The following is a 12,854-nucleotide window of genomic DNA, read 5'->3' on the forward strand; positions in this document are numbered from 1 at the left end:
CCCAACATTTCCACATTTGCTGATTCTGACCTCAATCTGTATTTTCCAACAACACATTAAACATTCGTAGTTGAATAACTTATTCATCCACTAATGTTTCAGTACATTTCCAATTAGCAGTAACAGAGGACAGGCGCTCGCTTTGGGGTGGGGGTGGGGGTGGGGGGCAGGTACCAACTCACAATAAATAAATCATGATAGCAGGTGGAGCTGAATATTAGAGGGAAGGACTCTTGTAATAATAGCGAATCTATTTCCCAAATCATCCTTCTGCCCGACAAGTGGCTCTTAGGAGAGTTTTTACATTGCTGACCATCACTCTGTCTTGGATTATCCTTGCCTGTCTTTTCCATCACTGTAGCTTTCTGCCACAGACAAGGCTTTCAAGTGCCCTCTTTCACTCTGACCCTCAATTACTCGGCCCAATCATCTCAGAGAGGTGTTGAGGTACAGTAATAAACCCTCGCCTGACTCTGCCGAGGATGCAGCGTCTCTTTAAAAACACCGACGACAACACTGAAACGACTGAACCCCGTGTCAGGTGCTGTGACCAGAGTTGACTCTTGGCTGCAGGCTGATGGTGTGCAGTGGGAAAGAGAGAGAGGAAAAAATACTCCAGTTACTGCTCTGTATATAAACAAGATCAGTTCTGCTTAGTGCTGGTTTTACAATCCTGCCTCTACAACGGATAGACCATATTCCATATTATTACTGAAAAAGAAACTAATTATGTGTTTATGGCTATAATTTCTGTGCTAATCATTCACACCCAGAGAATCATTGATATTGTTATAGCCATTGACATAGTTTTTAGTAGCTTCCACCAGACACCATTTACAGTCAGGGAAGTAAGTGAAGTTGTCAGCAGAGGCACAGAGAGAAAATTAAAGACTTAAGTTAAACTCAAAACCCCCACACTTGTACTATACATTACTGCTAACTGTGTTGCAAATGGAGTTTTTTAAGTCACAAGGATGTGCAATCACTGCATGATAAATTTTGTGGAGTGATAGCACCATAAAGTCCATGGGGGATACACAGCCTGACTCCAGAGGTCCATCACAGCTTCAAGTTGCATATCCAGAGTTGAACATTTCAGGGTAGTGAAACAAAAATATTTAAGCTCATAAGAGTATCTAACCTTTATGTCTACATTTCATACATGTGACTCTGTGCATTGCCCACCCACACAAGTGTTTTCAATTATTCTATCTGATAAGATATGTGTGTATTGGATTATTAAGTGTTAGTACAGAAAACGCAGAGGGAAAGAGCACTGGATTAATTCTGTTTGCTCTCACTGTGTTTGTTTATTTTTTACACAGCTACCTGTTATTACATACAGTAGGGGCACACTAGCACTGAAAATATTTTAAAGCAGTGTGCTAGCTCTACTGACATGCAGATATGATAGGATTCTCATAGAAAAGGCCTGATTGTAGAGTCTCATAATTACTTCTGCCCTCCATTTTAGACTCATGTTAGATTTTCACTATGCGTTTTCTATTTCAAACACTTTGTGCGTATTGTTAATGACTGGTTCCTGATGTGTTCATTCATCCTTTGTGCTAAAGCAATCTGCTCCTTCCAATTCACTCCGGAGCTCCTTCATCACACGTTCTTGGACTGGAAGAAAAAGCAGGGACTAGTGTTCATTGTTGCTTCATTGAGCATGTGCTGCATTGTGACCTAGAAAGAATCAGCAGACCCTTAGAGCTGAGACAGTCATCAAACTAAATTAGCTTAGATACTTTAGAGGTTGCACAGCTTACCTTTAACACCCTGTGCATAATAAAATTGGATAATAAGCAGTCCCGATCCATTGTAGAGAAACAGTCACATATGGGTGATGATCAACTATAAACTTTACAACTGCAATTTTCTTTACCTTTTCCTCAGCATATTGCAGCATAATGTCTGAGTTTTTTTTGTTTGTTTTGTTTGTTTGTTAAATAAGACTTTTTCAGTATGACTGGCTGCTCATTGCAATAGCTGTTATTCAATCAGTACCCTGTACTGGTGTCATGGCAGACATCTGAAATGCATTTGACAGATAACTTTTTAACTCATTGATTGAATTAAGTCCCTCGTTCAAGTTGTGTAATCAAGTAAACAAAGCTATTCATACTCCTCCGGGTCGGAGGAATGTCATACATTAACAACTCTGCGACTAAAAAGTCTGCAAATCACACGGCAAACAGGTTGAGTAATTCAAGGATTAGAGGATTCATACAGCCCAATTCCCTCCGGGCAGTCAGCCAATAGTGAAGCACGGTCCAGGTACTCGAGAGGTGTACAACGCCACAACTGGCAGATCTGCAGAGAAGTTCACTTACTGATGAGCTGGTGCCATGCATGCAGGCTCATGTAGCAAGATTTAAATGCAGGTGGTTCAGTTAACAGCACAAAATATCACCGTAACAGCAAAGGATTGAGGAGTTGCATATATAAAATGTGAGCAAAAGCCCTCTCGTTCTTTTTTAAAGGTTTACTCTATCTTCAATTTGTAGCTCTTATTTTTGAAGGATTCATCGGGAAAATGTATGTTATTTGATTTTTCAGATTCAATTGCAGTAGATCATTGAGCTCATGTTTGCATTTGGATCACCTGAGCGAGCTGAGCAGCACTCCTCCTTTATCGTTATGTTTGCATTTTCAGTCAGACTCATACTTTCTCTTTTCAAAAGCTGGACGAAGAATGAATAAAGAATTTTTAATCCTACATGCAGGGACGGGACTTTGTGTTGTTGATACAACCATACTCATTTGTAGTCATAAGAACCAGGCAGGAGCAGACACTGCAAATAATTATAGGGGCAGACAAAAAAAAATCTCATGGTTAAACCACACGGCCTCTGCTATTCAGCTGAACTTTTTGGAGTTAAAACCACTGGGTTTAATTGCCATATGGTTTGGGAAAATGTATCATTTACAAGCTACAGCACATGCATGCTGAGTGTTTTCATGTTACAATAGATTGCTGTTGAGAGCAGAACATGCTGATTGAAGGTGCTAAAATCTCAAGTATGGAGGGCAAGTGTTGTCAGCACACCAGTGTGATTTCAGCTGAAGTGCTTTCTATTCAGAAAACACTCAACACTGTGGCTGCTGATGACAGGAGCACTGAGGTTAAATTTGAGGCAACAATAAATGAAATGCTTTTATGCGATAGATTTCCATGCAGCAGGTGAACATGTGAGTTCATGTTGTCTGAAATGCACATTACAAATGACACTTAAATTGACATACATCATTGTGTGCACAGCAAAGGCACTGTGGTCATGCCATAAAGCTACACGTCTGTCTTTGTAGGTTCATCTCACTCATCCTGGTAGATATACAGTACAGCATTAAGACAAAACGTAAACATCTCTGAACTACGTCTGTGCAGCTTTCACCACTCATCTCAGAGGCCACTTCAGTTTCTTCTCCCCCACCGTCCTCCTCCTGTGTCTCAGAGCTGAAGAAGCCTCCTTGATGAGTCAGGGCACATCCTCAATGCTACAACCCCATTCCAGTGGATATTTAATTCTGTCTTCATGTATTAAGCTAATTTACAACACCTGTCCACAGGAGGCCTTGGCGGCAATAAAAACAATTTTTAAAACCATGAACAAACAATTAAGGATTTATGGATGAAAAGTAGTCTAATGGCAAGCTGTAAAGGCAAACACAGATCTATTAGCAGCTGTGAATAAATCTTAGCTTTTGTTAAACCTGCCTGTGGGGGGTAAATCAGTGGGATATAAAGCATCTGGAAATTTCATGGCGTAAGGGTAAACTGTCACAGAGATTTATATAAAAGCAAGTTTCACAATTAATACTTCTTGTTAACTTTCTTTCACACTTTTGTCAACTTTTGTGCTCAGTGAGTGTATTCACATTATACAACCGTAAAAAGGAGAATCAGTTTTTGCATGTTCCGTTTTATATTTTATATGTAATGTTTTATGATGCGTGTCTGCACTGTTATGTCAAATGTGGACACAAAAATTGGACTGGGAGTTTACAGCTACGCCATCAGCTCTGTCAGGCTGGCACATTGGCGCTTTGAGCTAAAAGCTAACTAAATTGCAGGTATTACGTTGACTATGCTCATCATCCATCTAGCATTAGTGCCAGTAACATCCAGTGGTCGTTCAGATATTTCAGTCAGAACAGACTGTTCATCTACCATCTAAAGAGACATGCTGCTGTAAAAAAACAAAACAAAAAAAAAACATATTCAGAGATGTCTGGATTTGAATTATCTCTTTTTCCACTTTATGTAAGTCTGTTTCTCTATATTCTCTCACAAGCTTTTTCCTGTTGCACTCTTTCTATTGCAGGTGGTGGGTCAGATCGATAAACTAACGTCCGACTTTGACTTTGACCTGGAGCCAGATGACTGGACGGTGGCCACAGCCAGCAGCACGTCCAGCAGCGAGCGGGGTTTGGGAGAGGCCTTCAGGCTGGACTTCCTCAACGCGGATGTGCTTTCTGATAGCTGGGAGTTTTGCAGCTACCTGGAGGCTGCCGGCGCCGCCGCCCGCAGACCTGGTGAGCAACCGGGAGATCTACGACCGGAGCTGGGCCGCGGAACCATCCCCACCCAGACGCAGACCCCCACCCCGCCCCCCACCACTGCCTCGGTCTACTCCCAGATGAATGGCGGGCTGCCCATCCCCAACGGGCCCCGCATTATTACTCCAGATTCATCAAGCGAGGAGGCCAGCAGCTCCACACACAGCCACAAGACTTCCCGGACCTCCGGCACAAGAGAACGGGTGCGTTTCAGTGACAAAATTCTGTATCACGCTTTGTGCTGTGATGATGACGAGGAGGAGGAGCAAGACGAGTTACAGGAGGACAAGAGTGGTTGTGCTACGCCAGAGAGCGATACTGAGCCCAGTCTCCTGGCCAGCTCGGTCGCCCCCAAACGTTCTTCCTCTGAGCACTCGCTCCTCCATAACTGTCTGGACCCTTCGTATGTCTCCTCGCCAATGAAAGGGATGACGGAAGCTCACACACTACCCAGGAAAGGTCTCTTAAACCCCGGCTGCCGCAAAAAACTGTTACGAAACAGCAGCACACAAACTGTCTCTGACAAGAGCACCCAAACTGTACTGCCCTATATTCCAACCAAACAGAAAACAAAGGACCACTGAGAAAGCCCTAAGTTTATCATAAATCTCATGAAGAGGACTGTGCATTATTTAATATTAAATACATAGCTCATAGATTAATACACAAATAAATTAATTACTAAATAAATAAATGATATATGGGAAATCACTCGACTACCTAAAGTCATTCTGAGGCTCAGGGAAAACACAATGAAATGAAGCAAAGCAGATCATAAAGATGAAAGTTAGTGGTGGACCAAAAGGTTAGTGCCTGCTCTACTGTTTAAAGATACACTGCATCGATTCCCTATGTGTAATCATTGAAACAATGACAGAGATTACAAAAGCAATCATTTTTAAAGAACATTTGAAGTGTTCAAAATTGGAAGTGAAGTATGAAGAGTATGAAGAGGTCCTTTCCCTCCTCGTACAATAGTATAAATCACAATGAAAAAAGAAAAAAAAATGCTTGTTCCTATAATGTGGATACAAAACGCTGCACATTCTGTACTCTGAATCTGTATAAACATTGTCTTTTTTCATGTTCAGGTTATTTTAAATGTCAAGGGTATTGCTGCTTTCAGCAGGGGAAATGTATCCAGATGCACAAGCCTCTTCCTCTTTTTGATGTCAAGAAGCAACACTGAGTGAAGAACCAGAAAACAACACTATTAACCTGCCCCTGATTTTTATAAATCATCTTGATGTGATGGCTTATTGGTCTGCTGCAGAGGCTGGGACGTAAGCGTGGCAGGCAGAAAGACAGATAAAGTAATTTGAACATGTGCGGTCCAACAAATGTGACATTTCCTATTTTCTGTCTTCCTGTGTCTGCTGGTGACGACATCAGGCTTAGGATCCCAGATAAACAAGAGTCCACAAAAAAAAAAAAATGTCAAAGGTTTTGTCTCACCATGCAGGCGCCCAGCAGGAAGTGAACTCAGCAGAGCAGAATTTTATTCACAGGCTAACGCCAATAGCCACTCCTGATCAATATGTTAGAGGGTGGTTCCAGTGAGAGGTCTTTCTCTGCTGAGTATGCATGCCACTCTCCTGGGAACTGTGAACAAAAACTCACAGTCAGACCTATTCACTTACACTGAGTGGAACAAAAAATTAGAACTGTGGCCCTACAGAACTGACATTTCAAAAAGTGTATGTCCAGGAGTGAGGGCTGATGGTGGAAAGAGAAGAGTTTCTGTTCAAAGATTTTTCTTTTTTTTTCTTTTTTCCAAACAATAATGTACCCTGGGGAACGGCTTTGTGAGCTTCCTCTGCCAGTATGCTCACTCTTACTTTTCCTAATGTTGTGTTTCCAGTTTGAAAAGTAAAATGCCGTAGTCTCAAAGAGGAAAATCCTTGCTGACTCCTGTGAAGCTCACCTCTGTGCCTGTGATCACCTAATGTGGACTTAACCTTGCGCAGCAGGGAGAAATGGTCAAAGCATATACATTCATACAGAAAGACGCTCCCTCTCCAACTCAATGCTTCCAGGTTTTGTAAGGGAGTTGGTGAATTAGGTTTCAGCGTGATGTAGATAGTTAAAACCACTGTGAAATATTATCTTTATATGCAGTCACAGGCTTCTTCATTGTACATCCGAAGACATTTGTTGCTTTCAGTGGTACCAATAATTCAATTCATCATTAAAATATTTGACTAAATTTATGTAGATAAGAAAGTTTCCATCAGAAGAATTACTCTCAAAGCATCAACAACTAGTCAAAGGAAAATACATTTGAAACGGATCATCCCAGCTGCAACGATTTTGACAACCTCACAAAAGCAATTACTGTTTAAAAAAATGTGACTAGAAACAAGCTTAATTACCATTCAAAAAATTAACCAACCATAGTGGCGCTGCTGAGAACTTTACAAAGTGATTTGCCCATGCCAGCACTGGTAGCCTGGATACACCGTTCGGTCATGGCTTATAGGATCTATAACAGGCCACGGCAACACTGAGGATGATCAGGTGTTCTGGATTAAGCAGACCCATTAACAGCCCAGCTCTTTGCCTTCGTTTGTGTGTTCATGTACACCAGTTGTTTAGTGCACTGCTTCGGGGAATTACAGCTGTGCTATTTAGGCAGCATCAAGCCTCAAGAGGCCTATATAAGGGAAGCAGAGTGAGCACTTTTACACTGCAGCTTGGTAGAAGCCACACAAGCATCACTTAGCCTGGAGCTGATGCGCTATACATGCATATACCAGAAGTAATATGGTGATTTTTATTTCCTCTTTTTTTTGGGGGGGGGGGGGTGGTTTTGTAATGGTTTCTTTTGTCTTGCTCTGGCTCAGTTAATCCCAAGTACCTGTGAAGAAAGAGGCACTGAAGAGAGATCAATGGCTCACTCCCCAAAGCATTGGCTGCCATTTCCCTGCTAGATTGGGGACCAACAGGTCATCACAGCCATTAGCATAAACAAACAAAGCTATGCCGCCACACAGGCAGAGCATCAATTACAGGAAAACAAACTAAGCCCTTATTGTGATGCCTATACACCCGCCAGACGTTTCAATGTGAGAAGGTTTTTTTTTTCTCCTTTTCCAGTCTAAAGATTTTATAAGTCATATCGGCGATGAAATCACCTCTTCAAATACAGAGCTGTTTGGCACTGGTGCAGAATACATTATCATTGGAGACAGATTTGAGATATTTGGACAAAACATTAGCAAAATGTCTCTTTTGCCAACAGGCTCATTATTCATCTCTAATAGGGCAGAGCTTTGTCCTCAGTTCTCTGTAGGACAAGGATGGGAGGCATCCAAAGGTTATGAAAACGTGAGCACGCTAATGGCAACTCATTGCCTACCAGGAGGATCGTTCTGTGATGCCACTGCATAGCAGATGTTGCGTGTCGATATACGTGTATGTGCATATGTGTTTGCATTTTGTCTATATGTTTGCGGCCGCACCGAGCAAAGAGATAAGTGATATTTTATGCATTACACATGCCTGATGCTGAATTTCATACTTCACTGTCACAGCAATTAATGGAGATCAATACAAACAGACACCGCACATCCCCCCCTGTAAGTCATTTGACCAGACTTGTAAGACAAGATTAAACAAAATCTCTTTTAGAGGGCTGCAAAGTGAGTCATGCCATCTGTGTTTTGACATCAGCAGTGGGCATGTATTAGTTCACATCCCTGATCAATCCTCTAATTACTGCCGGCGGGACACTGTGTTGAGTGACTGACAAATAGTGTGGAGCAACACCACTTTAAAAAGGTGATTATGACACTAAAAACACGGCAACATACGCCCCCAGCCTCTTCCTCAACCTACCCTTCATACATAATTACCACACTTCACTCTCACTGCCCCTTGCCTTCATCAGTGGGCAGAGGAAAGGAGATGACAGATCTGTTTTCTCTGCTGATTGGTAAGGGTCCATGAAGCGGAGAGTTCAATGCAGTCTCACTGATTACTATGGATTGGCTAAAGGCCGTGGCTACCTAAGGTTGATTTGTTTCATCTTTGTGCCATTTATATCCTGCTGCTACAAGAACAAACTATTTCTACTCCACCACCCTCCTCCTTCTTCTACCTGCAAATATTTAGTTTTCAAGCGTTCACACCCCTTTTCCATTCATGGTTTTGCTCTACAGTCGTAGCACATCTTCAGCTCAGCTCACAGAGAGACGGGAGAGTGATTCAGCGTCTCAGGTTTGATCAAACACGTGGAAAAGTTTTGAATCATTGAGCAGAAATGTATAGTACCCATGCACATCCAACAAACCACAGTCAGGTTTAGAGCTCACAACTCCTGATGACACAAAGTCAGAGGGAGCAGAACAGTGTGTAGAACTTCAGGTGCACAGGACAGTTGCCACACGGTTTCCTGACACACTTTGTGGCCCGTGTAGAACATATTGGCTTGTTTGTGCACAGACACCGACACCGGTGACATTGGGCCACGCAGGATCTATACTGCAGGTCTTGCCCTGGCCAACCAAAGAGTGGCTACCAGCACCTGAAGTATTGCCAGACAAGGCCACGTCAACCATCAGTCACCATTTGATTGGGCAGTGGGAGTGATTAATGAAGAGCCATGCAACAGCCGCAGATAAGATTAGACCTTCCCAGGTGATGAAGGACAGGGCCTGTGGCTGAGAGTGGGGGGAGGGGGGGCTGGGCGGTTCCTGGGACAGCATACTACCATCAGATGACTTGGCACACAGTAATTAAAGTTAATGAGAACCCTGTCACTTTCACATAGACCGTGGCATTGTGATTGAACAGTGTGTCAAGCAAAACAAAGAAAGGTAATAGGAGGCAATAATTATTCTATAGGTCAAAGAGAAGGCAACCATAAGGCCTTGATCAAATAAAGCCACCAAATCATTTTTAGTGTTTGTACTAGACCTTGCGTGGGGGAATACTGTAGAAGTGCAGGTCAGGTAAAGAGCATGCAATGGCACACAAACACTCTTCAGGACAACGACGATTCAGCAGACATCATAAAATTGCGACATCCGATAAAAAAGGCATGAAGCAAAAGATGCTTACAGTTCCAAGATGCAGTGAACTTGGGAGGAATTGATCAGCACAGCCCAGCTTTAAAGGAGACTTTTTTTTTTTTTACCTTTATTTAACCAGGAATAATCCCATTGAGATTCAGAATCTCTTTTGCAAGGGACATATTATGCCCCTTTTGCACAAATCAAAATAGTTCTCAGGTGTCTTAAAGACGTGTCTTTGATATGCTTCGGTACCCTACCCCAAGGATCAAACATAACAGCTCTCTTTTCATCCAGTCAGAATAGCCCTGTTCAGAACGGCTGGTTACAGCATGCTTGTCCCTTTAAAAGCAAATGAACCACTGTTTGCCCCACCCAACACCTTCTACCGGTACAGGTAGGGGTGGTATTACGCAAATTTAAAAAGGGAGCCAGCAAATTACTGATTTTTTTGTCAATTATCACATTTTGGGGGCCGGAAGTCAAGCCAAACTTCCAATTAAAGAGCCTTCAAAAAGTGATATTTCCATAATATGTGATATTTCCATAATATGTATAAGTTTAACTTATGGTCCAACATACTGTGACACTGAGTTAGACCCCCCCCCCTCGAGAGATTATAACTGGAGGAGAGTGGGTGAGTTGTTTTCGTCTCTTTTCAATAGAAACAAGGCAAAGCTATAACCGGTGTTTGATGCCTCGTATTATGGGATGGGACCCTGTTTGTACTGTTGATGCAGTTTGGTGCTGTTCTTAGCATTATTTATGGCTATGAGTGGCTTTTTGATCGCGGTTTGCGCGTGGAGAAAATAGACTTGCTAAAGTTGCTACAACTAGAGAAGCTAGCGGTCAGCAGACTTCATCTCTCGAGGGGGGGGGTCTAACTCGGTGTCACGGTGCGTTGGACCATAGGTTAAACTTACGCCGGAATATCCCTTTAAGAGGCACAAAGTTAGAGACAAGTTGTCATCACATTATCTGACTGATAATTGGAATATCTCCCAATGTGAACTTAAAAACGTGGCATGACCGAGCAAAGACAGAGGACTGTGGAATCATTGCTCAGGCAATTTTCAGAGAGCAAGTGAAGAGAGACAGAGAGAAAAATAGCTGCAGCCGAAATGCTCAGGGTCCTCAAAATGAACTACCACAGAAATATAACCTTATTGCATACCGCATTAAATTGCACACAAATGATGTGTGTAATGACATGCTCAGCTGAGCGAGGAATACATCAAGAGACAATTGAATCGATCCAGAAAAATACACAATTACAGGAAACATCATTGACACCGACTGCAAGAGCGGGTAGAGCATGTTTCAGAGAACAGCATGATCAGGAAATATGAATCACTAAGTTACTAGCGAGTTGTGAAAGGGAAGTGTTAATTAGAGGAAGTTGCTCTTAAGTGACTTGAAAAGGTGGACGGCGGAATATAAATGGAGCTGAGTGCAGCTTTGTGTGTGTTTGTGTGTGCATGCGCACATCTAATTTTGACAATACATGGAAGAATTCGAAGAAAAGGCGGCAGCAGTCTTTTCCAGACAGCTCCAGTTTGGCAGCCTGCAGCATTTCCATGGCATTTTACAGGTAAAGGCCAAGAAGGCAGGGAACTGCTGACAGTTTAGTAAGACCAACAAATAAGAGTTAAATGGTGATAAGACAGGTGCAATGTACAAGGCGAGTCCCCGAGTGCCCCTTATTTCACCTTACAAGGGGCTTTCCCCATAGCTCATATTTACTACTTTCTCCATCCTCTCTTTCTGTCTGTCTCTCTTGCTTTCACACTCACACAAACACACACACCTTTTCATTCATCCCTATGCACTTGTCTCCTCTGGCTGTAATGAGTCCCCCCAGCCCAGGAGGCTATGACTGAGGTCTTCAAACACAGCAATTCGCACAGTGCCAAGGACAGGTAAGAGTCATTCTTCTATGGCTACACTATGAAACAGAAGGGAGTGGAAAATGTTGGCAGCTCTGGATGATTGATTGTGCCTGGGACTGGTTCCTTGTCTTCAGCATCTCTTGAAAAAAAAAAAAAGAATCAAACTGCACCTCGGACAAAAGAACAAGAAAAGGGCATTAATTACTATTGTACTTAACTCACTGCAAAGTTTTTTTTAAGTAAAGGGGGTCACCAGACGGAGAGAGGCGCCTGAATGTTCTGTTATGCTGCTGTGCATTTCCAATACATTATAGCAGTGATCATTCTCAAATGACTGCAATTAGTCAAATGTCAAGCTTGGTTTGTGCTCTCACGGTGGCTTGCTGACAAAGTAGCTCAGAGGTATGTCAAAAGATTAATAGCGGTGGGATTTCATTAAGTCAGGTGCTTTAACAGCAAGAGGAATAAACACAAATTAATTAAAACTTCAGTGATTTCCTTTAAGTTCAGTCCACAATCAGGCAGAGAGGACAAAAAAAATGTCCATAAACAGTTTCAGACGCTGTTCTTGGCATGTTGTGCTTCATAGTCTTCGCTACTCTTATCACATCATTTAATCACTGGTATATTCAAATATAATGTTGAGTAGATGCAAAGATGAATGATGGGAAACAAATCCCATCTGAATAATATCCACCTGAGCTCTAAAACTTTTCAACTTCAACTTTGCTGGATGTTTAAAAAATGCTGAAACCCTTAAATCCATCAGCCTACCAGTGCTGTCATTTTTCAGGAAAGTGATGAAGGAAGGTCTTGATATATGTAGTAGGTCCAGATAATGATTGAAGTCATCCAAGAAGGAGCAATTTTTAATTCTTTGCTGTGAGTGTTTTTCAGCTTCTGGCAATATAATAGTGGAGGTCTTCAAACGGACAAGTTTTTGGAGGAGTGGGAAAGACATGAATGAACCTGATGGGGATACATTAATTATCCAAAAATAAATAAATTAAAGAGGCACCACCACTGCCAAACCCAATTTAAATGCACCAGAGGCTGAAATGCTAATTCACAAAAAAGAAGAAGGAAACCAAAACTCCTCTTTACCACATTTTCCACAAATAAAGCATTGTGGGCAGCTTGGTTATACAGACAGGAGATAAATATGTGACTCACTCCAACATATAGGCCACTAATTTCCAAATACATTTTCTCCTGCTGTAGTTACGGCGAATCACATGATTGGATACTGAGTCCACTCACACCCTTTATAGATGTCTTGTTCCTACTTATTCCAAGTACTATTCATTCCTCAGATAGAGATATTAAGTGGGGTTCAGTATGGGATAGTATGCTCGGTGGGATGCCAATTTGCGTCACAAACAAACATGAC

The 12,854-nt window shown here is 42.1% G+C and overlaps 1 protein-coding gene across 3 annotated transcripts in view; it reads left to right on the forward strand.

Annotated features, from left to right (window-relative positions):
- Nucleotides 1-5,650, forward strand: part of insyn1 (inhibitory synaptic factor 1) — a 50,430-nt gene extending 44,780 nt beyond the window's left edge. For all 3 annotated transcript variants that reach the window (XM_085765006.1, XM_085765014.1, XM_085765021.1), the window contains one exon: nucleotides 4,329-5,650. In XM_085765006.1, coding sequence (XP_085621132.1) covers nucleotides 4,329-5,147 — 819 coding nt within the window. In that variant the 3' untranslated portion in view covers nucleotides 5,148-5,650. The remainder of the gene's footprint in view (nucleotides 1-4,328) is intronic.
- The last annotated feature ends 7,204 nt before the right edge of the window (nucleotides 5,651-12,854 follow it).

The sequence above is a fragment of the Trachurus japonicus genome, chromosome 3 (assembly GCF_045865225.1).
Source record: "Trachurus japonicus isolate A0001 chromosome 3, Traja_1.0".
Lineage (NCBI taxonomy): Eukaryota > Metazoa > Chordata > Actinopteri > Carangiformes > Carangidae > Trachurus > Trachurus japonicus.